A 24,264-nucleotide genomic window follows, 5' to 3' on the forward strand; every position below is an offset into this window, starting at 1 on the left:
TTCTTATTAGTTCTATATTGCCAAACATATCTGGAATATTTTTTTTAAAATACTATTATATTATTATTGTTTTTGTTTTTGTTTTTAAAGACGTAATCAGATATCGTGCTCGACAGTTATTCTACAATATTTCCTAGGACACAACATAGGTATATTTTACTTTTCACATTATTTTACTGTGGTTTTGATTTTGCATCTAGAGTGTTTATTTGCCTGCGATACATTTATAATAATAATTTTACCAGCGAATAATTATTTCTCAATCTGTGGACTGTTACTTTTGACACACAATTTCATTTAATTTCAAGATTAAAGATATCTTTTTTTATTCTTTATTTTACTCTATTTTATTCTTTTTTTTTTTTGCTCAAGTGACGTTTTAGGTGACTGAAAATATTATTATAAAATAGATACTCTCTTCGAGACTGGCAGATTACCAAGACTATATAACTTCATACTTATTCTTCCATTCATTATATTATCACTCTAACCTCTCTTAGCTTACGATTAGTACTATTCACAATTGAAAGTTCAGAACCAATCCTTTGTAGTGTGATCCATTTTACTTCCTTTTTTATTTTCTCTTTTGTTTTTCCAAACATTCTTCCGTCTCCTAACTCATCGGATTTAAGACCCTTTAAAAAAGATAAAGAAGAACAATCTACGGTCAGTAAATTTCAAATATAGGTTTTAAAACGTGGAAAACTTGAAAAATATTAAGAGGAACAAGATATACAATATAAGGAGGGAAACTTTCATTACAATAGATCTCCAAGGATTAGTCGATATTTTGGTATCTGAAGATCGGTTACTTCGATCATTTTTATTATTTTCGTTCTTTTCTGGGATTTATATTCATTTTCCAATTCGTTCTTAAACCCTTAACATAATACAATTCATTCACAGATTGATATCTCAATGGACTCCTCAAACAATAAAGATAATGATTTAAACAATCATACTTCCAGTAACATGCATTCTGGTGATAGTTCTAACTCTGTAACTAGTACTACAAGTAATAATACAAATAATACTATTGAATATAACGACGGTGTTAACGGAGTAAATCATCATCACCATCATCACCATCATCTGCATAATTCAACTAACAATCCCAGTCATTCACAGCATAGTAGTGGGCATTATAAAGATCATATTTTACACCAAATGCAAGGACTTCATACAGAAGTACAATACCATGATGAATATATCAATAGTCGTAATTCTAGTGGCATATCGATTAATTCAGAAAATAAAAGTTCTACTTCATTATCAGCAAAAAAACCATCCCATGGTAAAACAACTCAGAATATTGTATTTATTCATAAATTATACAATATCCTTGAAAATAAGGAGTTAAAACATTTAATTTGGTGGTCCGATAATGGTAAATCATTTTTCATTAAACCAAATGAAAAGTTCAGTAAAGCTTTGGCAAAATATTTTAAACATACAAACATTACTAGTTTTGTCAGACAATTAAACATTTATGGCTTTCATAAAGTGACAAATTTGAATGAATCCAATACAACAATGACAGAAAAGGAAAGAGAAAAATCACACGATCCTACTGAGGATGACGATACAACCACCATAAAAATATGGGAATTTAAGCATAGTGCTGGAATATTCAAAAAGGGTGAGCCAGAGAGTCTCAAACTTATAAAGAGAAGATCGAGTTCACGTAATAGTTCAAATGCATACAAGAAGAGACCAAATCTCTTAGAGAACCACTCTGGTGTAAATTTCACCAATGGATCCGTAAGCCATACTGACCTTTCCTACGGCACAGACAATAACGGTCATACACAGACCAATTCTGCATTTTCAGCAGAACAACTAAACAGTTTGAGATCACATTCTTCCTTTTCGCCTTACTCTTCAAATGATACTATTAATAATTTACAAAATTCATATAATAATGCTCCGCCAGGTTTAATGCAGAATTCCCAACATTTGCCTCCCCAAAATATGCAACAAATTGATGGACAATTTGTAACACAAAATAACCTAAATGCGACCAATGAATTTATCATGGAACAATTTTATTCTCTAAATAATGATATGATACAAGTATTAAACAACCTTCAGAATTTTGTCACTTTACAAAATTCTATAGCTTTTAATGACAATCCTACACGTTCTTTGACTAAAAAATACCTAAACCAATATGATATATTATATCACAATGTTTCAAACTTGAAGAGTGATCTAGTAAATAAATATCAAACATTAGCTACAGCATTTTATGAACAACAGCAACATTCATATGTAGTTCAGCCTTCGCTGCACCCAAATTTGCAAATTCCAGGTTCACGCATGGCAATTCACCCGTTATCTTATCCACCACAAACACAATCTATGAGAAACAAACCTTTTCCTTCTCAGTCACCATCACTTCTGAACCTAGCAACATCACAAATATGTCAACCACCAAACAATCCAGCTGGGGCTCGGTTTTATCCTGAGCAAACAACTACAAATTTGCAAAATACCCAAGAACATAGCAATGATTATCAAAAACTGGCGACTTCAAATTCAACATCACACACTTCTATTGGTCTTGCACCTAGTAGTATGATGTCTCAACAATATCCACAGGTATCACCCGTAGATCATACCCAAACGTCTTTAATAAACCCTATAAATGAACAATACAAAGAAAACATTTACGTGCCAACTAACCCTGTCGGAAATATGAACGGTATAGTTAAAAACCTCACATTATCGGACACTGTTGCAAGCAGGAATCAAAACATGGCTTCTGAAACTACTCTTACCAATCGCAGCGCACCTTCAGAAATACCATTTCAATCCATTCAGAAGGCATCAATAGGAGGCACAAAGACTATTTCGACTCCGGATTTGGTTGATAACTCAGTCACTGACACACCAGTTCCATTGAAAGTAGAAGGAAAGGAGTTTTCTCATGTGAAGAAACTTCAGGAAACTTCACTTAAACAACAGAATTCTTCCTCCCCAATCGAACTTTCATCAATCACGAAAATATCTACAGACGAGGGTACTCAGCTTAAGAACAGTAAAGTATACTCATTGTTAAATAGCACAGCACCGACAAATAAGGTAAACGAATATGACCATGTTGACAAAAAACCAAAACTATAATGCAAACTCCTATATATTCCTAATTGTTAATGTATAAAAATGTTTTATTCATTCAGAATGTATAAATATTATACAGCTATATAATAATAAAATCAACGCCAGTATAGATTCTTTAACCTACTTGTATATACATGCAGTAACTATAATTTAATTTAATTACCGTCCCTGTCAGTCACTGCTCACCATATCTATCAAGAAATAAAATTTAATATTTTTAATAAATAAAATCTTCTCTAGTTCATAAACATGCATATATTTAAGAGGTTTCCAGAATTTAACTATGAAATTTCATTATACTTTAATATGGGAAAATACATTTGTATTGTAATATTCTACTACCATGCATATCCCAATCACTATATGTGATGTATAATTCTTCTATCAATTTAACTTGAGCTAATACAGATCCACCTTTCCAGCACAAAGAGGCAGGATCCATTTCTCTTGGAGGTGGTATAACAGTTACTGTAGAGTAATGATCATTATTGTTTGCAGCTTTGTCAAAACCTCCGACAAATTTCTGTAATTCGGTGGTAATTAGATTATCGATATCTGATTTCAAACTAGAAGTTGTATCTTCTCCATTTTCTGAATTATTTTCTGGTGCACCACTATTGTTGTTTGCATCCTTATTGTCATCTGTATTTTCAGTTTCATTATCATTTTCGGTTGTCGCAATAGAAGAGGATTTTGGTTTCTCTGAATTGAATTTTTTCTCTTGTTCTTTAACCTTTTTAACAAGACTCTCATAAAAAGTTGGAAACGTGTTTAAACTTAATAAACGAGGTCTCCATATATTAATACGATCTGTTAACATAAAATCGAATGCTTCAATATTTGATGAACCACCAACCACTAATATATTAGAATAATATGTTGGCATCTTGGATGGATCCATCGTTAAGCTTGCATTAGTAATACTTTGTATGATTGCTTTATCTAACGGTATCATATTTAACATAATATCATCATTGGCGGTAGCAGATATTTCATCTAATTTATCATTAACATCCAATAACCTCTTTAAAAGTAAGTTCTCGTTATGAATATCAGTATAGGCATCTGGAGTTTCATTATCCATTAAGTTAGAATCATGCAATGTTTCTTCTTGAGATATCGATTTCAAATCATTTGAATCATCAGTGAAAAAATCCTGGGAATCAGGTAATTGTAATTTCCAACGTTTAACAATTTTTTGAGATTTTTCTGAGCCCTTATTTTGATCTTTTAATAATTTAAAGATTTCTGGATAAAATAAAGCTAAAGGAGCTAACATTACTTCATCAAAAATTTTGAATTCATATTTCTCTATCGGTTCATTTGGCATTCTCTTCAAGAAATTTGTTAGTTGTACTGCTACACCATCATCTTGGAATGTGACCAAATTTTTCTTTAAGGTTTCTGCAAGATGCCACCCTGGTAGTGTTGAAGGATCCCAATCATGATAAGGAAAATTATTTTGTTTCAAAAGGACAGAAAATAATTTTGTTATGTCATCTCCACCATAATTTAATTTGATTACACTATTTTCCACTACAGAACCTTCATCTACACATACCACGTTAGTAGAACTAGCACCAATATTTACCACACATGTAGAGGTACCCAACCCTGCACCATAACAATTAGCTAGGGATTCTTGAATAATTGCAACAGCTTGAAAAGGCAATTCAGTGATTAATAATCTAATGAGTGCCTCTACATGACTCTTTTGGAATAAATCAGGTATAACCAAGATAGCCTTAAATCTTGATGATTTAAAATCCATATCCTTCATTATAGGATCATTTAAACCTTTCTCCTTTGATTGTTTCTGTTGTTCGTCAAATTCTTCATGATCTTGGTCTTGGTCTTGTTTTTTTTTTATTTGTTGTTCTCTATACCTTTTAAACAATTTTTTCAAGGCATAATTTAATAAATTAGTTATATCGCCTAATAATTCTTGCAAAGACGTATATTGCCCCGATAAAACATTGAAAGCACCGCCACTAGTGAAAGGTCTTCTATGAATAAACCATGGTTCAGATGCTAAGATTGCCTCATCACCATAAAGATACTTTTCATTATCATTATCATTTGAATCAGTAATCCATGGAATATGGGCAGGATCCTTTTGTAAGGATACAACTTCTGGAGTCACTTTAGAATTAAATGACTTTACTTGTTCATGACTATTTGGTTGAATTCTGCGCTTATAATATCTCATTCTCTCTTTAAAGCTTTGATACAATTGTGATTTTAAATCTATAAATTGAGAGGAGTTTGTATCGAACCATTTCTCTTCTTTATCATCATGATCATTCGAAAAAGATTTATTGTTTGGGATAGCAATACAGTTAGGTATTACAATTGGAGTTTCATCCAATGCAAACCCGATTTTCATTGAACTATGGCCTAATTGAATCACTATAGTATTTGATGGATCATTTAAATCTATTTGTTCATGGTTATATTTAATACATTTATTATCGAACGTTGTTGCTGCCAAATCTTTAAAATCTTGTTGAGTCCATTGATTATTATTATTATTATCAGTAGTATTATTTGGTACATTTTCATTATTACCTGTTGTACTTTTGTTTCTTAAATATTTTCTTTCTCTTAATGTAAACGTTTGATCATCTTTCTTTAAATAATCTGAAGAATAATTTTTTTGATTAATTAATTGAATTTGTTGATATCTACCTGTTAATGCAATATTTTCATTATCAAATTTTTCAATCCCTGCTTGTTTTAATTTTCTAGCAAATTCTTCAGCGGCCTTAATACGACCTAGTCTTCTTTTTTCCAATAGATGCAAAGGAACCTTCTTAGATTGTGAATTCCCATTACTGTTCTTAGTAGAATTGTTAATTTTAGGCTTCTTTTCCTGATGATTTGGCGTTGCTGTAGAACTTCTTAAAGTATCCATATCTTGTTCGCTCACTGGATGAGTACTGACTTCTTCATCTACTTCCTCAGCACGATTATTACTCATAGTGTTCATCCAAATGTTGATCGACTTATCTAATTCTCTTATGCTTATAGACTGAATCTCTTCTTTCTTACGTATAAATTCTTTTGTTCATTTATATAAATTCAGCCAGTAACGAACGAACGTTATTGCTTGTTGTTGTTGTTATATTTTTCTACGAGAAAATTTACAAGCCACGTGACTCCCGCCAAAAAGTCCTCCTTCTTGCTACAAAATTTACGCAGCAAACAGTAGATTCAATTAGCTCATAATCTAACTACACCATATCCATCCTGTATATATAGATATACATCATTGAACCTGAGATGTGTCTATAGTAAACAGAATATATCATCTTCTATTACAATTGTAGATAATATGGCAAGTGTTTCATCCTGGCTTTTTTGTCTATCGATTCAATTTACAACGGGTGACCACCCCAAGTACGAGTATATGGCAAACAAGACACCATCACACTCAGTTATCTCCAACTAATCGAACTCCCAATACGCACGCTCTGCTTATCTATTGGTAGTGATAACCATCGATGCGTTGTTGATAGCTAACTGATTCCAAATACAGAGTGGCCATCTCTCGTTCACTCGGCAACAGCAACATCACTGCACCACACCACGGAAAACACTGCACTATATAATTCAATTCTCCGATAATCGCCGGCGGTCGGGGTTGCTGCGGGCGGGGTATTTACTACTGCGCACACTTTTATTATTGTATATGAGATTGTATTATATGATATGATATTATCGAGAGTAACAGGGCTGCCGTCGAGGCGGACCTTCTGAAGTTGGGGGAACTCTCGGCTATTCACTTCTCCAACTAGCATTCCACCCCCCCTTACCAACGTATATTCATATATATAAAGAAGATAGATCGATGATTCGTAATTAACGGTTGATTGGGTTGTCTTAATTTGAATATATTTATACATATATACATACATATATATATATATATATATATACGCACAAACACACGATGATGCATTCTCGTCATTTATTAAGACTGACTTCAGTCACCAAACGTACACTATCGACTAAGCCATACGATGAAACAATTAGAAATCTATTATGTCCAAAGGATACCCGTGTGATCTTTCAAGGTTTTACAGGGAAACAAGCTACTTTCCATGCTCAATTATCAATGGATTATGGGACGCAAGTCGTGGGAGGTACAAATCCGAAAAAAGCAGGTCAATTACATTTGGAAAAACCTGTCTTTGCTACAGTTAAAGATGCAATTAAACAGACTCAAGCAAACGCATCAGCAATTTTTGTCCCACCGCCAATTGCCGCAAAGGCTATCGAGGAAGCTATTGATGCTGAAGTACCATTAATTGTTTGTATTACAGAGGGGATCCCTCAGAAAGATATGTTATATATATCTGAAATGTTACATTCTCAAGGGAAATCAAGATTAGTCGGGCCTAATTGTCCAGGTATTATCAACCCATCGACAAACGTTAGAATAGGGATTCAACCAACTTCAATCTTTAAACCAGGGAAGATTGGTATTATCTCTAGATCAGGTACTTTAACTTACGAAGCAGTTCAACAGACTACAATCCATGGTTTAGGTCAATCCTTAGTAGTAGGCATGGGTGGCGATGCATTCCCAGGTACTGATTTTATTGATGCTTTGAAATTATTCTTAAATGAAAGTCCTGATACTGAAGGTATTATTATGCTAGGTGAAATTGGGGGACGTGCAGAGATTGAAGCTGCTCAATTCTTGAAAGAACATAATATGAATAGAGACAAACCTTTACCGGTCTCTTCATTCATTGCAGGGAAAGTTGCTGGACAAATGAAAGGTGTTAGAATGGGTCATTCCGGTGCCATTGTCGAAGGTCATGGTACCGATGCCGAATCAAAGAAGAAAGCTCTAAGAGATATAGGTGTCGATGTTGTTGAATCTCCTGGGTTCTTAGGTCAATCTTTAGTAGATCAATTCAATAGATTGAAATGAACTTAAATGATCTTTCTTCTACTTATTCGTATTGTTTCTCTTAAGTAATATCTCTTCACAGATCAATTACACATCTCCACCTATAAATATATTTTATACTATATTATATTTACATATTCTGAAAGAAAAAAAATAAATAAAAACGATCTATTATTCTTAATATATTATTACATAGATACATATTCTGCCAACTTATCTGGGTAGTATTCGATATTCATCACAATATCTCTATCACTCTCAATGTAACATTTATCTCTGGATGCAAATCGATTATTCGAACTTACGCGACCACTACGGATACTTGACGGCCAGTTTATTACATCCCATTTTAAACCATATGTTTGGGACACAATAACTTCTTCACCAATTGGTAATAACCCACAATTACCCAATACATAGTCTCTAAATACTTTATTTGTTGGTAATAATGGTGGATTACTGTATTCGATAGATGTGCCCCCACTAGCCACTAACATGATAATATCTGTGTCTGTTAAAAAAGTCAAAGTCATTTCAGGGTTATCTCTCCTTGCATTGTATAGCTCAGTAATAGAATTGATAGTTTGATCAAATCGACCACCAATGGCCCCCAAAGCTAACACGTTAACCCTGTGAGGTAAAACAGTATGATGTTGTCTTAAGTCATCACACATATCAAGTAATCCATGACTGGAATCAATCCCCAGATTTTCTTCTTGTTTTTTATTTTGTAAAAAATTGTTAAATGTTTTGGAATTGGCATTCAATAGAATCAATTTTAGACATTTCGTGAAATCTGTTGCATATTGACTATGTTGTTCAAGGATTACTACACCACGCTCAGAATAGTATTGTCTTACATCATCTGTGATGGAATCTAAATCGCCTACAATGAAGTCAGGTAGATATTTTTCTCGAATAACATCACCACTTAATTCATGAAATTTTTGCTGCTCTTGAAGGTATTCATATAATCTATTAGTTGCACCATCGGCACATACATGGATTGGACGTGCCTCCCAAAGTCGTTTAAACACTACAAATGGTGTATCAATTCGTTGATTCAGTATCAATAACGTATCCCCAACTTGAGCTTGGGAACAATTAAATATATCGTGCCATATATTTATTTTATTTTTGATATTGAAATTTCTATAAACAGTTTCATCAATATCAAATCGATCTTCACGTTCTATACATTGTTCCTCAGACATATTATGTTCTAAATTTGGAAAATAACTTGGATTGTGGCTTTATATTATATCATTGACAAATGATTCCGAAAAACACTATAATATTTCACTTTCACCCAAAAAATAACCTCGAAATATATATATTTCAATGTTTTATTTTTGATATTTGATCATCATTATCATTTTTATTATTATCACCAGTTAGTTATCTCTATTTTCGTTCGCTTTACAGGAACCGAAGCACAGAAAATTTCGAAAGAAAAGATATGTATTACTTTAAAGGATGTTCATTTTTATCTAGTTCAGAGTTCTATATATATTATCAGATCTATATGCAATTTTATATCCTACTTATATTGACTGTCAAAAGTAGTAACATGTATATGTTCATTAAATTGTCCTTGTTCACATATATCATTTCGTCGATATTGGAAAAGTATCTATTTCCAGCAACTCACAACTTTATCACTGTTAGCGGAGAATCTTAAATGTTTCGTCAATCTTTCCTCAAACAATCTTTTAACAATTTCATCATGTTCTTCTGGTGATGCATTTTCAACAGAGATTCTATACAATTGATTGTTATACTCTCTAGACTCTAGTTCATGTTTTGCAATCTCATGTACAAAAGGATTGATTTGTTCACATATATTTCTTTTCGTAGTATAAGCCATGTCTAAACTTACTCGGTCGTCAACTACTTGTCCATTATTTTTCTCTCCTTGGAACATATCAACTATATTTTGAATCTTGCGTGAGTTCCTGGTACTTCTTATCTTTGTATATGTAGAGTTAATAGGATGTTTCAATCGTGTTTCTACGAAAGATATCATTGCCTTCTTCATCTTATTATATTTATGAGGGAACTTATAGTTGTTAGGCAGAAAATGATTATTATATTGAATTAACATTTGCTTCAGTTCTGCACCCACATTCAACTCAAATGGTAAAATTGGTAAATGGTTATAATATTGGGTGTGTATCCTATAATCTATAATGTAATCATTTGCGAGGCGAAACTCTTCATCGTCTTTCCTCTCTATGAACTTCATAACAATGTCATTTGTCATTAACGTATTATCATCTTCCTGTTGGATTCTTGACTTATCCCATGTACTTGATAAAATTATGTCATCTATAGAGTTGATATCAAGTAAACGGTACATCAGTTTAATATCAGTTATATCGCTGGTTATCGATGGCAGTTTATTCGATGACATATTAATTTTGGTACCTGAACTAAACCAAAATTGTAATTGTAGCAAACATTTTCTGATATCATTATTGTTATCTTTCACGATGTTTTGCAAAACATCTTTACTTATATCTAATTCTAAGATACTGCAATATCTTGTCAAATATTCCAGGACTGATCTTGAAGAAACTTTCTTCACATTGAATAATGAATCACCGGATGCGCATATATCAACTAGATTGGACGGTATATATTCAGAATCTGTACAAGTTAATATAACAGGTTTCCTTGACTTCATTAATAACATTTCTAATGCACTCCAAAACATTCTATCGTGCTCTTTAAATATTACATCCACATCACTTATTAAGACAATACCAGCTTCTTTTTTGTCTTTTACATAGTATGTCGTACAATAATCTGTTAATGTGGTCAAAATATCTTTCCTACCTCTATTTTGCGAAGTGTTGACTTCATATATTTGATATCCTTTTTCCTTTGCAATAGTGTATATTAAGGTATCCTTCCCAATCCCTTCTCCATGTAGGATAGAAAGAGGGATGAACTCTTCTAGGGTTCCATCATTTGTATTTGCTCCACCATTGTCGGTATCACTGTCATGATCATCTTGGATTACAAAATTCCTAAATTCATCGACTTCCTCTTTATATGTTCTTAATAACGTATTTCTAGTAGTAGGTTTTTTTAATTTACTAATAGAACTATCAATCCACTTCGAAATATTTTGTTTCAATTTTGTTTCTAGTAAAACACTCTTTAATGTTGTTGGTTTCATAAGCTCAGGCCACTGTTGGGAATATTTGTTAGGACCAATTGTATAAGAAACAACTTTACTATTATTTGTATCATTCCTTAAATTATCTTTCCTATTTAACGATTCATATTCAGAATATGAAAAACCACCATGATTTTCACTGATATCGTCTTTAATGTTGATAGGCTTGGATCTACGATGTAAATTTAAGATGACTATATCTCTCGAGGCACTTGCTGTGCTAGAAGGTTCAATCAACTGTTGAGTAGGAAATGGTGCATCAATTTGTTGCAATTTAGAGATATCGTTATATCTCTTTATAGTACCATTAGACCGAGGAAGTTGGTGTTCTGGTGTAAGTTTCCCAAATGCAGCGAACAAATTTTTAAGGTTCGTTCTTTTGACAGAAGTGTTAGTTGATAATTTACTCGGTTGTAATGATATCTTTGTTATATCTATGACGTTACTATTCTCATTATTTGTGTCATCGTCAGAAGCATCGTCTAAAGATATGACTGTTGGTTCAATTTTTTTGATCTCATTGACAGGTTTTTTCTTCATCAAAAAACTCTTCATGGTTTGACACTTCACATTATCACCTTCCGGAATTATATGTTGTCTAGAACTATTCAATTGCACTGTACTACTTAGGATAGAGGGAGGAGATGACGGAGAGGAAGACGCTCCGACACCAATCAAACTTACCTCATCATCTGTAGCATTCGATAATGTTGAACTCTCTAAATCAACGACGTTTGGTTCAGGTTTGTTCAAGCGTGTCTTACCATCAATTTTGTTTTTGTTTTTGTTTTCTAATTTAGGTTTCTTAATAGGATTGCCACTCAGGATTGACTTTAACGAGACTGGTGTTGTTCTCTTCATTGCATTTATTATAATTAAATTAACCTATTTATCGTAACAAATAAGCTCAATCAGATCAATTTCATTAATTAGTTTTTTGGAATACACAAATATGCAAATGCTTGTTAGTAAATTTAATCGATCAAAGGAGATAGATCAAATCCGAGGGGTTTAATATTCAAATTATGATATTTTACAATAAGTTTTGTATGTATAATTCATCTTTCAAATTTCATCGTATTGTTAGTAAAACGCGTTTTCCATATAAAATTCATGTGTAAACAGTTGAAGACCTTTTTTTCGTGTTCGCCTAAGGGAGATGGCATAATCTAAACAAAATTGATTTGAGATATTTCAGAAGAGTTAGCTAATAATCCTTTCAAGGATAGTTGAGCACTGAAAAACCACTCTTTCGTATACTAATTCTATAGTTTTAAAGATGGTACTTCTAATAATATTTATTTGATTTTTGGATACAAAAGGGAATTCGTAACTAAATAAATGAGGGTTTCTATATCTATATATATATATATGTTAAAAGAAATTATGAACCTGTGATTACACAGAGTAGAATGCTAATTGCGGATGATGCCATACTTACAAAGCTAAGAAAAGTAAGTAAAATAGAGAACCGAAACCTAAGGTAGTACCTATTGTGTTACCGTTGTTGGCACTAAATTCATTGATGGATCTAGTAGTGATACCTTGGATACCGTAAGATGATTGTTGACTGATTTTCACTGCGGAGACAGATACATATGGACTACCAGAAGCAACAACTTTGGTTTCAACGTTAGTATTAGTTAAAGTGGTGGTTTCATCTGGGATAACAGTTTGAGTTACTATTCTTTGTTCTGACTTAGCATCAATGGTAGTAATTTGTTTTACTTTAGCTGGAGTTGTGGTTTCGTCTGGAATAACAGTCTTTGTAACTACAACTTGGTTTGTATTAGCAGTGGTACTCTGTTGAGGTTCAGCATCAGCATTAGTATTAGCTGTCTGAGCATACTTCTCAATTTCAGTTTCAATAATAGTTTGAACAACGACAGCATCCACTTTGTAAGTAACAGACGCAACAGTTAATTCGCTGTTGCTATTGATAGTTGGGTAACAAGAGACAATATCGGTTACAGTTCCGTAAACCTTAGTACTTACTTGGGGAATTGTGACTGTATTTTTATCATTGGCAAAAACAGTGGCTGGAGAAGAGGTTACTGACCCGTTTTCATCAGTAATTGGACAATCAGTAGTATATTGGGTTAGAGTGACACCATTCACCGTAGAAGTGGTAAACATATTAGTTTCACTTGTAATCAAAGTAGTAGTAATGTTTCTGACGTAAGCATCAATAGCAGAAGCTGGTGCAATAGAAATTTGGCTACTGGAGGAAGTTGTGTCAACTGAGGAGGTTGGTGCAACAGAAGATGTCGGATCAACAGAAGAGGATGGGGCAACAGAAGAGGTTGGATCAGCAGAGGAAGTTGGCACAACAGAAGAAGTTGGATCGATAGAAGAGGTTGGGGCAACAGAAGAGGTTGGGGCAACAGAAGAGGTTGGGGCAACAGAAGAGGTTGGGGCAACAGAAGAGGTTGGGGCAACAGAAGAGGTTGGTGCAACAGAAGATGTCGGATCAACAGAAGAGGATGGGGTAACAGAAGAGGTTGGATCAGCAGAGGAAGTTGACACAACAGAAGAAGTTGGATCGATAGAAGAGGTTGGGGCAACAGAAGAGGAGCTTATATCTGATGTTTTTGATAATGCTAGAGATTGAGGAGCAATATTTTGGAAACTACCAGAACTGGATGAAGCAACTGCAGAAGAACTGCTTGGAATAGAAGATGAGGATGTAATGGAAGAACTAATTACCAAGCTAGATGTACTAGATGGCATAATAGAACTAGATGATGGAATGGAAGAGGAAGAAGGTGCGACAGAAGATGATGTAACTGGGGTTGGGATTGGAATCCATGGAGCAGTTTCACAGGCAGCGCAAACAGATGGACTATCAGCATTAGGTGGGGCAGCATTATAATAAAGAGCATTATTCGCCAGTTTGGTACCAATATGGTTATCAATTTGAACCTCTTTAAAGTTAGATGAATCATAACCGGTACCAATATTGAAAGTATGTTTAATAAATATGAAAACATTGACAGTTAAGATACCAGTACTGGAGTCATAACTGTGACTGGTAATGGAAGTCCCAAAAGACAGATAGTTACCATTACCGTAACCAGCCACTTTGATGTTACTGGTTTCACCCTTACTATCAACGTAGATAATAGAACTGGAGTCGGTCATGTATAATGTTTGAGAACCTAACGTACCGTAACTGGTAGATTGGATTGCGTAGACAGTGTTGGCTCCAACAGTGATACACCCGGAACCGCCAACATTGGATAAAAGATAAGCCTTTACATTGTTCAAACAAACAGTACCGTCATTCGTAAATGTGGATGCTTTCATGTTCACAGTACTACCATAACTAGAGCTTTCGTCTTGACTAAAAACCATTAAACCGTTGTTTGTCAGAGTACTGCTTGGTTCAATATTAAATGTGTTACCGTTCACGTTTGGACCTTCAAAGAACATTTTACCATTATTTTCGATTGTGGTACCATCCCAAGTGACGGTCATTGCCTTGGAGACATTTCTGTTATCAACAACAGAAACACCATGATTGTTAAAGGTTGAACCTGAGAAGGTAGTTTGTAGACCATTGTCACCAGAGTCTTGATCACCGACGTACAAAGCGCCGCCATCTTCAATGTCCATGTTACCAGTAATACCTTGAACGTTACCGTATATCAAACCTACGTAACCACCATTTTCAATGGTAATGTCTTCGTCAGGAAGATTGTTGTGCATTATTGTACCATCGCTGACACTCAGAGCGGATACACTCTTCATGGCTGCAATAGCGACAGCCATGTATGTTGATAATTTTACAGAGACCATAATTTGTTATGGATATATATTATTTCCTATTAGGGTATGAGGAATTTTGCTTGAAAGTTTGGTAGAGTATGAAATAAAGTAATCACATAAACTAAACGCAAATTATATTCAAAATATCAGGTCGCAAATATACAGTTTTTTTGTCCCACAAATAGATGCTTATATATATAACATAATGTCATATGAGAAAGATTCCATAGTTGTATTTCTATTTTAACCATTTGATGATGTTACTGCACGGATTATGTGATATTGGTGTAATAAATTTCATGTTACGATACCAATCGGGTATAATGAAGTTCAAATAATTTTTTATTTCTAAGTAATAGTGTGGAGGACTTAAAACAACAGATGAAGTTTGGGTATAATAATAAAAACCATGAATAATTTCCTAGACAGTGTTAAAAAAAGAAACAGATATTGACAAATATAGTAAACAGTTCTTCTTCGTACTCACCGTTTAAACTTATTTGTTATAGAACTGAATTGAAATAGGTATCACTTTACGATGGATGTTTGTTCCTAGATTTAGACACATGACATACTACCTTTCATATGTTTAATTTGAGGAGTTACTGATATAAGTAAACAAAAAGAGAAGATACCCACAATCGATGAGTGAATAAGAGAGCTCATTGCGTAGTAGATCTTAGATATCCAATATTTTACGTATAGAAAAACCGATTCTTCTAGAAATCCGTGTGCGCACTACGATGGTATTTTCAATGGTAAAATTATATTATTTACATATTTCTCGAAGATATGCTTCAAGTTTCGTATACGAGAAAACTGGAGAATTGTAAATGTTAGGAACTGTGCTGCACTGTCGGTTATTTTTATTAACAATGAAACTGAAAGACACGATGCTGCTTTCGCTTATTATTTTATTTTCTATAATAATATAATACGTATTATTAATTGTATAGAAAGGAAGCCCATGTAACTGGGGAAGATTGAAGATCAGGGCTCTTCTCCTATATCTCGTTATAGTATTATGGTATTCATATAATAACTACGAGTAACTAATGACACTTTTCGGTCGTATAAGGCACCACATATTTTTTTTTTAAATTCCTGTTAAGGAATTCTTTTACAGACCTGTCATTCGTGGACAGAGAAATGGTCGCATAGAATGAATCAACAGCTGCCCTGTGACTGTGACACACGCCAAATCACAATAAAATCCAGAGACATCGTCGCACAAACAGTGTGGAGAAAAAACGGAAACGGAAAAGGGGAAAAACCTTCGCATACTTACGGGATGAGTTGATAAGATCTCCGTACAGCGATCGTAAGATGACAGCAATGACACCCACGTCCAATGGGCGACCAAACGATTAAGAGAACAAATCTTATATAGATTGACACCGTTCTACGTATTTTTCTTCATTATTTACAGAACTTCTTTAGATATAGAATGGATCGTCGTTTATGGATCTCAGTCAACATTTCTTTTTCCAAGCTGGGGAAGATCTCAAAACACTCTTCAAATTGTTCTTTCAAAAAGAAAAGAAATGTCATAATTCTCATCACAATCGATGCATTTTTTTTTGCCCAATAAGGTAACAGAAAATGGTTTTTTGTTCTTCTATTAGTATTGTTATTAATTATATGTAACAGCAAACCAAAAAAAAGAAATACCATTTTGTTTATTTTTATTTTTATTTAATTGTTTTTCAAAACTGAAAGTTAAGTAAGAAAACTTTTAAAAATATACGGAAGTATATTTTGTACCATTACCTTGATTGGGTTATTATTTACTTTTGGTTTGTTCGTTTACGATATGTTATTATTTGAGCGTTTATATTTATATCTCAAATTATTTACGACCAATTTGAGGAGTTAGCTTGAACTGAGAAGAACATCTTAATAAACACTCATGTAGCTAGTTACCTCCAAGGTCATGGTGACCCAGTTTTGCAGTTGAATAAAGAATGAAAAATTCTAAATAAAGTGGCTTTTACATTGATATTATTTCTGATACTAATTTTTTAGATAGTTGTTTGTTTTTACATAATAATTGATGAAGGTATCTATGGAGACAATTTTTTATCTCCATAGATCTCGTAAACAAAAATGACCAGCCTCTATATACATCTCATCGATTATTTTTTTTGCCAAAATTTAAACTTAAAAAGGAATGAACTCAGAAATTAGCTAACGAATGTTTGATGATTACTTACACAACCCTAAAGTGAATATGCTTAATTGGGGGATAATATGCCGAAAATTTTCTCATCTCACCTGATAAAAGGATTCTACGATCTAAAAGAAGCAGTAACACTGTTCACGAACTTCATAATCCAACGAATTCTCCGGGAAGTTGGTCCACCTCTTGAATAGTAATATTATTGAATGATCCATTAGTTTGTACTTGTAGTGTTTGCTTTGCTTTATCAATTGCATCTTTTGCCACATTGATCCTATACTTGATTTTGCGACCAATTGCCTCATGTAGTTGCTTGTCAGGATCAATTTTGGTTAATGCTACATTACAAACTCTTATAGCTTTCTCGTTTTCCCCTAGTTTTATTAAGGACATTGCCTTATTACTATAAGCAACTGGTTCGTCCGGATCTATAAGAATGCAATCATTATAACATTCAATAGCCTTGATATAATTACCTTCTTGGAAAAAGGAGTTACCTTTGACTTTTTCATGTTCATATGTAGTCATTACGTCTTGTTTAGTTCTTGTTTCTTTATCACTCAGTTGCGTAACTCAATGTTCCTTGTATATCTAACACCTAGCTGAAGTTTATGCATATATGGTATCAGAAGAATAGGGAAGTTAAGAGTAATCATTCCTTTATTTCTACAAATAGACCTTTTTCTTTTTTGAGGTAGAACGAATGCGATATACCTCATCATGATATATGAATTCAAGTTTCAACATCTTGAAGTGCTATCGTTTTTTAATGAATCAAAAAGAGCTGCGCTTCTTCTGTGTGTTGTACATAATCATAAAAATGAAAAATATTGAAGAAAAATCAAGGTTGAAATTTAAGCAATTACAATAATCAGATAGAAATCATTAAACAAAGTAACAAATATTTAATGATCTACGGTACTGTTTGAAACTCAATTTGAGTTATTTAGTTATTTGGTTAAATTTCTCATACACTTTAATTGTATTTTAAGATCACTAAATTTTGCAGAACAAATAATATTTCAACCGTTCTAATAAGTAAAAAAAATGGAAACCAATCATGAAGACTTGCTGGATGAAATATTAGCTATTGAGGCTATATACCCAGAAAATTTAGAACGTAAGGTTGAGGATTGTTCAATTGTGGTCATAAAAGTGCCACAACACGAATATATAAATATTCAAATATCGTTTCCGCCAGAATATCCATCAACATTATCACCACGTTTATTAGATGTTAACATATCGCAGGATAAAAGTAAGGCATATGATGCAAATTATTTAAAGCAGTTGTTTCAGGAGGTACTAGATTCTGTTTTCCATCCAGGGATAGTATGTCTGTTTGATTTCCTCACTGAATTGGATGCCGTTCTATATGAGGGTGATAATGCTGAGGAAGATGATACGAATGAACAGAAAGATATGAAAGAGCTTGTACCAATAGATCCGTTTGAAGGGTGGTTCGCATCTGATCCTATTACTGACCGTGGCTCTACATTTATGGCATTTGCAACCCATGTTACTTCAGAAGAAGATGCATTTATGAAATTGGATAAATTGAAGACAGATTCAAAAATGAGGAAAGCTAGTCATATAATGAGTGCGTGGAGAACAAAAGTGATAAACGAGAATGGGCAAGAGATAAAATATCAAGATTCTGATGATGATGGAGAAGCAGCTGCAGGATCAAGAATGTTGCATCTTATAACGATTATGGATGTTTGGGGAATCATGGTAATTGTAGCGAGATGGTTCGGCGGAGCTCATATTGGCCCAGATAGATTCAGGCACATTAATAGTACTGCAAGAGAAGCAGTCCTCAGGGGAGGGTTTAAAAAGGATAAATAGATATCAAACCATCAAGTATAGATCATTTTGCATTGAGTATATATATATATAACATATACCTTACTTTTTAACATACATGCTTTCCGTTATGTGCAAGAAATGTAGATCGAATCTGTTCCCAAATTTCGTTGAACATGATAAACTTCCTCGATGCCCTGAAAATTTTCAGAAAATTTCACTGTTTTGGAAAAGTGAAAAATCTTGAAGCTCATCACCTCCAGGAATAGTAAAGCTGCAGTATAGACATATAGGTAAAAGAAATAGATACCTTCATAATTAAAGCATAACTTTAGAAGATATAAAACTAAAGAAAAAGGTTTTAAACTCTATAGATCTACTGCGGTGAACTTAAATATTAAGAGGTCATAATAACCATGAAATCTGACTTTAAATTTTCCAACCTGTTAGGTACTGTCTACAGGCAGGGTGATATTGTTTTTTCTGATGATGGGAAACAATTACTTTCGCCAGTTGGTAATAGAGTTTCTGTATTTGATTTGATAAATAATAAGTCATTTACTTTTGAATATGAACATAGAAAAAACATTGCTACTTTGGACCTGAACAGACAAGGTACTTTACTATTGTCTGTTGATGAGGACGGACGTGCAATCCTGGCTAATTTTAAATCTAGAAACGTTTTACATCATTTTAACTTTAAAGATAAATGTTACCAAGTAAAATTTAGTCCTGATGGAAAACTTTTTGCACTGGCAACTGGTCGATTCCTACAGATTTGGAAAACTCCAGAAGTTAACCAAGATAGGCAATTTGCACCATTCGTCCGTTATAGAATCCATGCAGGCCACTTCCAAGATATATTGTCCCTAACTTGGTCTCCAGACTCCAGATTCATCGTGTCTACTTCGAAGGATTTAACTGCAAAGATATGGTCTATTGATTCTGATGAAAAGGACCTTGCATCTACCACATTTGCAGGTCATAAGGATTACGTAATGGGCGCATTTTTTAGTGCCGATCAAGAAAACATTTATACAGTTAGTAAAGATGGTGCATTATTTGTATGGGAGTACTCTGCCAAGAAAACTGAAGATGATGAAGATGATGAAGAAGAAATGGATATTTCAAAATACAGTTGGAGAATTGCCAAAAAACATTTTTTTTACACAGGACAATCAAAAGTTAAATGTGTCACATTCCACTCGAAATCCAATATGTTGGTAGTTGGTTTCAGCAATGGTGAATTCCGTTTATATGAATTGCCTGACTTTACGTTGATACAACAACTTTCTATGGGTCAAAATCCTGTGAACACAGTGACAATTAACGAGTCTGGTGAATGGCTGGGATTTGGTTCTAGTAAATTAGGCCAATTACTTGTCTATGAATGGCAATCCGAATCGTACATATTGAAGCAACAAGGTCATTTTGATGCAACAAATAGTTTGACTTATTCACCAGATGGTTCTCGTGTTGTCACAGCAGCAGAAGACGGTAAGATCAAAGTGTGGGATGTTGCATCTGGGTTTTGTTTGGCAACATTTGATGAGCATACTTCTTCTGTTACCCAGGTCCAATTTGCCAAGAAAGGTCAAGTACTGTTCTCGTCATCTATTGATGGTACAGTGAGAGCTTGGGATTTGATAAGGTATCGTAATTTCAGAGTTTTCACTGCAGCAGAGAGAATTTCTTTTAACTCTCTGGCAGTCGATCCCTCAGGTGAAGTTGTTTGTGCCGGTTCTCTCGATAGTTTTGATATCCATGTTTGGTCTGTTCAAACTGGTCAACTATTGGATACTCTGTCTGGTCATGAGGGACCAATTTCTGCACTTGCATTCAGTCAAGAGAACGGTGTTTTAGCATCGGCATCTTGGGATAAAACTATTAGAATTTGGTCCATATTTGGTAGATCTCAGCAGGTTGAACCGATTGAAGTTTATTCTGATGTCTTGGCTTTAGCGATAAGACCAGATGGTGCAAACGTAGCAGTTTCTACGTTAAAGGGTCAAATAACGATATTTGATATTCAAGAAGGTAAACAAGTGGGTAATATCGACTGTAGAAGAGATATAATATCGGGTAGAAACCTTGAGGATAGATTTACAGCCAAAAATTCTGAAAGATCAAAATTTTTCACAACCATTAACTATAGTTTCGACGGTCTAGCCATTGTTGCAGGTGGTAATAATAATTCCATATGTTTGTATGATGTTCCAAATGAAGTCTTATTGAGAAGATTTGTAGTTTCTAAGAATATGACTTTGAATGGTACTTTGGAATTCTTGAACAGTAGCAAGATGACCGAGGCCGGTTCCTTAGACTTAATAGATGAAGATGGTGAAAATTCAGATTTAGAAGATAGAATAGATAATACCTTACCAGGGTCTAGAAAAGGTGGTGATCTATCTACCAGAAAGTTGAGACCAGAAGTTAGGGTAACATCTGTTGAATTTTCCCCAACCGCAACTGCGTTTGCGGCAGCCTCTACTGAAGGATTATTGATCTACTCTGTAGATGATTCCGTTTTCTTCGATCCTTTTGATTTAGATGTCGACGTTACTCCACAGTCTACCATAGAAGCCTTGGAAGAAAAGGAATACCTGAATGCATTAGTGATGTCTTTTCGATTGAATGAAGAATATTTGGTAAATAAAGTATATGAAAATATTCCTTTATCTGAAATATCATTGGTTGCCGGTGGTGTACCTGAAGTATATTTGGCAAAATTATTGACATTTATTGGTAATTTTGCATTGGAATCGCAACATATAGAATTTAACTTGATTTGGATAAAGAGCATATTAGCCGCACATGGGCACTATATTAACCTGCACAAGCATCTGTTCGCTACACCAATGAGAGCCATCCAAAGATTTATTGGTAGAATTGCTAAGGAGGTAGCAACTTTAAGCACAGAAAATAAATATACGTACAGATTTTTGACTTCAACTGATGGTACTGTGGTTCAAGAAGACGATGAAGATGAGGCTTTGTCCAATCACGAAGACTCTGTCGAAGAGGAAGATGCTGTTATGCAATCTGATGATGATGATGAAGAGGGCTGGGTTGGATTCGAAGGCAAAGATAACAAACTTCAATTAGAAAATGAAGATGAATCATCTGATGAGGAACTCATTTAATGCATTGCTATAATTCTATTAATATATAACTATATAGAGGTAGATAATTACACAAGAAAAAATATATTAGTAAACTAAAACGTTCTCTGCATGTGATTTGAATCAGCCCAACGACGCTGTTAGCTAACTAATTAAAACAATATTGTAGTATTTGAATAAGATGTTGTCATAAAGTGAGCGTTTTGATATTATAATTTATCTCCTTGTTATTGTCTCTCTTAGTAGGAATTTATTCAATTGAGTACTTCAAAACGTAAACAAAAATCATAAACAATTATTATTTAGGTTGAAATTCGGTAGTTCAAAAAAAAGGTGTCGGGTATAAGTAAAAAATTTATTATTCAAGAATATATAAAATCGAAGATTTCAATGAGATGACACTTTCACACCCAAAACTGATTATACTAATAGAACTATAACCCCACAGATCATTTAGAATGAGTACCGCAGAATTATCTATTATTTCAGGAATTAACGGTATCCTTGGAAGGCCTCCGACATCAATTGAATCCTATAGTGTTATTCTCGAAAGCTTGAATCCCATAGTTATTAAAACTGCTCAGGATGAAATTTACAGAAATGAGCTAGCATCTACTTTTAAAATATGGAAAGAATTGGACAATGCAATAGAAAATACTAATGTATCCATTGTAATGCAAATGAACAACGATGAGATAACCTTCTGGTACTTGAGAACACTTCGTGGTGTATTGCTATTACTTAGAAACCTATCTGCCTCCAACCAAGAAATAGCGCAACAGCTATTAATCCAAAATAAAGTCTTGAGAGCGTTTCTTACTTTGTGCGAATGTAATTTTCCAAATATCGAGATGGAAACCTCCATATACATCACCACTTTAGCTCTCTTGCATAACCTCACAAAAATTTCAGTGCTGTTCGATAAGTCAATGATCGATCAACTGATGTCCTTTTTAAATTACCCACTCAATCATCCAGATAATGAAGTCGATCTAATTTATCCATACCTACTTTTCTTTGAAAACTTAGCTCAAAGTGATGACTTTTTATATTATTTCTTTAGACACGAACTAAAAGATGCAATATTGTATGAATTTTTAATGATTAATATTATGCATTCCCATACTCACCTTTTCAAATACCTCATTATCAATGATAAGCTAGGATTGAACTCAACTAGAGAGGACGAAATCCAAGATATACAAATGAATATGAGTAATATAGACCTAGCAATATTGAGGTGCTTTCGTAAAATTATTGCAAATGAATCTTTCTCCCCATACTTACTGGGTTTGGAAAAAGTAGAACCAAAAAAATATATGAACTTTTTAAGAATAGGTCAAGTTGTAGCAACTAGTATGGAAAAATGGGATAAATATGAACTTACTGGAATAATGACATGGTGTTTTGAAATATTTGATAGGACAGCCCTAGAAATTGAGGACTATTTTGAAAAGGGATCTGATCATATTCTAATCGCCACAATTTTACATCAAAAAATATCTAGCACCCTGGATATTATGTCATCGTTTTCAAGATACGAACACATTCAAAAATACATACTGTCGTATAAAGGTCTAGACAAATTAATTAACCTCCTTGGCATTTTTCAAAAGAATTTAATTAGGATCAATTTTATTAAAGACAAAGTAGGTTCTGTTCAAAATTTTAAAACATCTGATTCGATGGGTAATAAAATTACTGATACCGAGAAAATCAACAATAGAGTTGATTATAATAATTTTAATATTCTGGCAACAAACTTTCCTGAGTCGAAACTATTGATAGTTGAAATTTTAGGGAACTTATGTTATAAAAAGACAGATATGCAAGACGAGATTAGATTGAAACATGGACTAGAGTTAATATTATCGAACTGTGTAATCGATGATAATGATCCATTCATCAAGGAAAGATGCATTACTTGCATTAAATTTTTACTGGAAGGAAATGAAGAAAATCAAAAGTTTGTAGCAGGTTTGGAAGCAAAGAGGGCAGCTGACGATGATACATTATCCGAGGCTGGATATCAAGTAGATATAGATAAAAACGGTGAAATTAACTTACTTCCAAAGAAAGGAGATGAGAGGTAGCTCTAATATATAAAATGATCGTCTACAGAAATGTAGTCTCTTCTATTTTTATTTCCGTATTGTATTTT

The 24,264-nt window shown here is 33.6% G+C and overlaps 10 protein-coding genes across 10 annotated transcripts; 5 read left to right on the forward strand and 5 right to left on the reverse strand.

The window, feature by feature from the left end:
* Positions 1–918: 918 nt before the first annotated feature.
* On the forward strand, positions 919–3,126 carry SFL1 (Sfl1p; the record flags this gene model as incomplete). Its single annotated transcript, XM_041548368.1, has 1 exon — positions 919–3,126. One exon carries the CDS (start codon positions 919–921, stop codon positions 3,124–3,126), a length of 2,208 nt encoding a protein of 735 aa, XP_041404302.1.
* Positions 3,127–3,424: 298 nt separating this feature from the next.
* Positions 3,425–6,112, reverse strand: ARP8 (Arp8p; the record flags this gene model as incomplete). The annotated part of the gene is made up of 1 exon (XM_041548369.1): positions 3,425–6,112. One exon carries the CDS (start codon positions 6,110–6,112, stop codon positions 3,425–3,427), a length of 2,688 nt encoding a protein of 895 aa, XP_041404303.1.
* A 966-nt stretch (positions 6,113–7,078) lies between these two features.
* Positions 7,079–8,065, forward strand: LSC1 (succinate--CoA ligase (GDP-forming) subunit alpha; the record flags this gene model as incomplete). Its single annotated transcript, XM_041548370.1, has 1 exon — positions 7,079–8,065. The coding sequence occupies one exon, from the start codon at positions 7,079–7,081 to the stop codon at positions 8,063–8,065; it is 987 nt and encodes a 328-aa protein (XP_041404304.1).
* A 167-nt stretch (positions 8,066–8,232) lies between these two features.
* THI80 (thiamine diphosphokinase) lies at positions 8,233–9,258 on the reverse strand (the record flags this gene model as incomplete). Its single annotated transcript, XM_041548371.1, has 1 exon — positions 8,233–9,258. The coding sequence occupies one exon, from the start codon at positions 9,256–9,258 to the stop codon at positions 8,233–8,235; it is 1,026 nt and encodes a 341-aa protein (XP_041404305.1).
* Positions 9,259–9,677: 419 nt separating this feature from the next.
* Positions 9,678–12,089, reverse strand: ELG1 (Elg1p; the record flags this gene model as incomplete). The annotated part of the gene is made up of 1 exon (XM_041548372.1): positions 9,678–12,089. The coding sequence occupies one exon, from the start codon at positions 12,087–12,089 to the stop codon at positions 9,678–9,680; it is 2,412 nt and encodes an 803-aa protein (XP_041404306.1).
* Positions 12,090–12,665: 576 nt separating this feature from the next.
* KABA2_01S09812 (uncharacterized protein) lies at positions 12,666–14,999 on the reverse strand (the record flags this gene model as incomplete). The annotated part of the gene is made up of 1 exon (XM_041548373.1): positions 12,666–14,999. One exon carries the CDS (start codon positions 14,997–14,999, stop codon positions 12,666–12,668), a length of 2,334 nt encoding a protein of 777 aa, XP_041404307.1.
* Positions 15,000–17,322: 2,323 nt separating this feature from the next.
* On the reverse strand, positions 17,323–17,703 carry TAH1 (Tah1p; the record flags this gene model as incomplete). The annotated part of the gene is made up of 1 exon (XM_041548374.1): positions 17,323–17,703. One exon carries the CDS (start codon positions 17,701–17,703, stop codon positions 17,323–17,325), a length of 381 nt encoding a protein of 126 aa, XP_041404308.1.
* Positions 17,704–18,222: 519 nt separating this feature from the next.
* YIH1 (Yih1p) lies at positions 18,223–19,023 on the forward strand (the record flags this gene model as incomplete). The annotated part of the gene is made up of 1 exon (XM_041548375.1): positions 18,223–19,023. The coding sequence occupies one exon, from the start codon at positions 18,223–18,225 to the stop codon at positions 19,021–19,023; it is 801 nt and encodes a 266-aa protein (XP_041404309.1).
* Positions 19,024–19,397: 374 nt separating this feature from the next.
* Positions 19,398–22,124, forward strand: PWP2 (snoRNA-binding rRNA-processing protein PWP2; the record flags this gene model as incomplete). The annotated part of the gene is made up of 1 exon (XM_041548376.1): positions 19,398–22,124. One exon carries the CDS (start codon positions 19,398–19,400, stop codon positions 22,122–22,124), a length of 2,727 nt encoding a protein of 908 aa, XP_041404310.1.
* A 437-nt stretch (positions 22,125–22,561) lies between these two features.
* Positions 22,562–24,196, forward strand: CTR86 (Ctr86p; the record flags this gene model as incomplete). The annotated part of the gene is made up of 1 exon (XM_041548377.1): positions 22,562–24,196. The coding sequence occupies one exon, from the start codon at positions 22,562–22,564 to the stop codon at positions 24,194–24,196; it is 1,635 nt and encodes a 544-aa protein (XP_041404311.1).
* Between the last annotated feature and the right edge of the window lie 68 nt (positions 24,197–24,264).

Source organism: Maudiozyma barnettii, assembly GCF_903064755.1.
Source record: "Maudiozyma barnettii strain CLIB 1767 genome assembly, contig: KABA2_01, whole genome shotgun sequence".
Classification (NCBI taxonomy): Eukaryota; Fungi; Ascomycota; class Saccharomycetes; order Saccharomycetales; family Saccharomycetaceae; genus Maudiozyma; species Maudiozyma barnettii.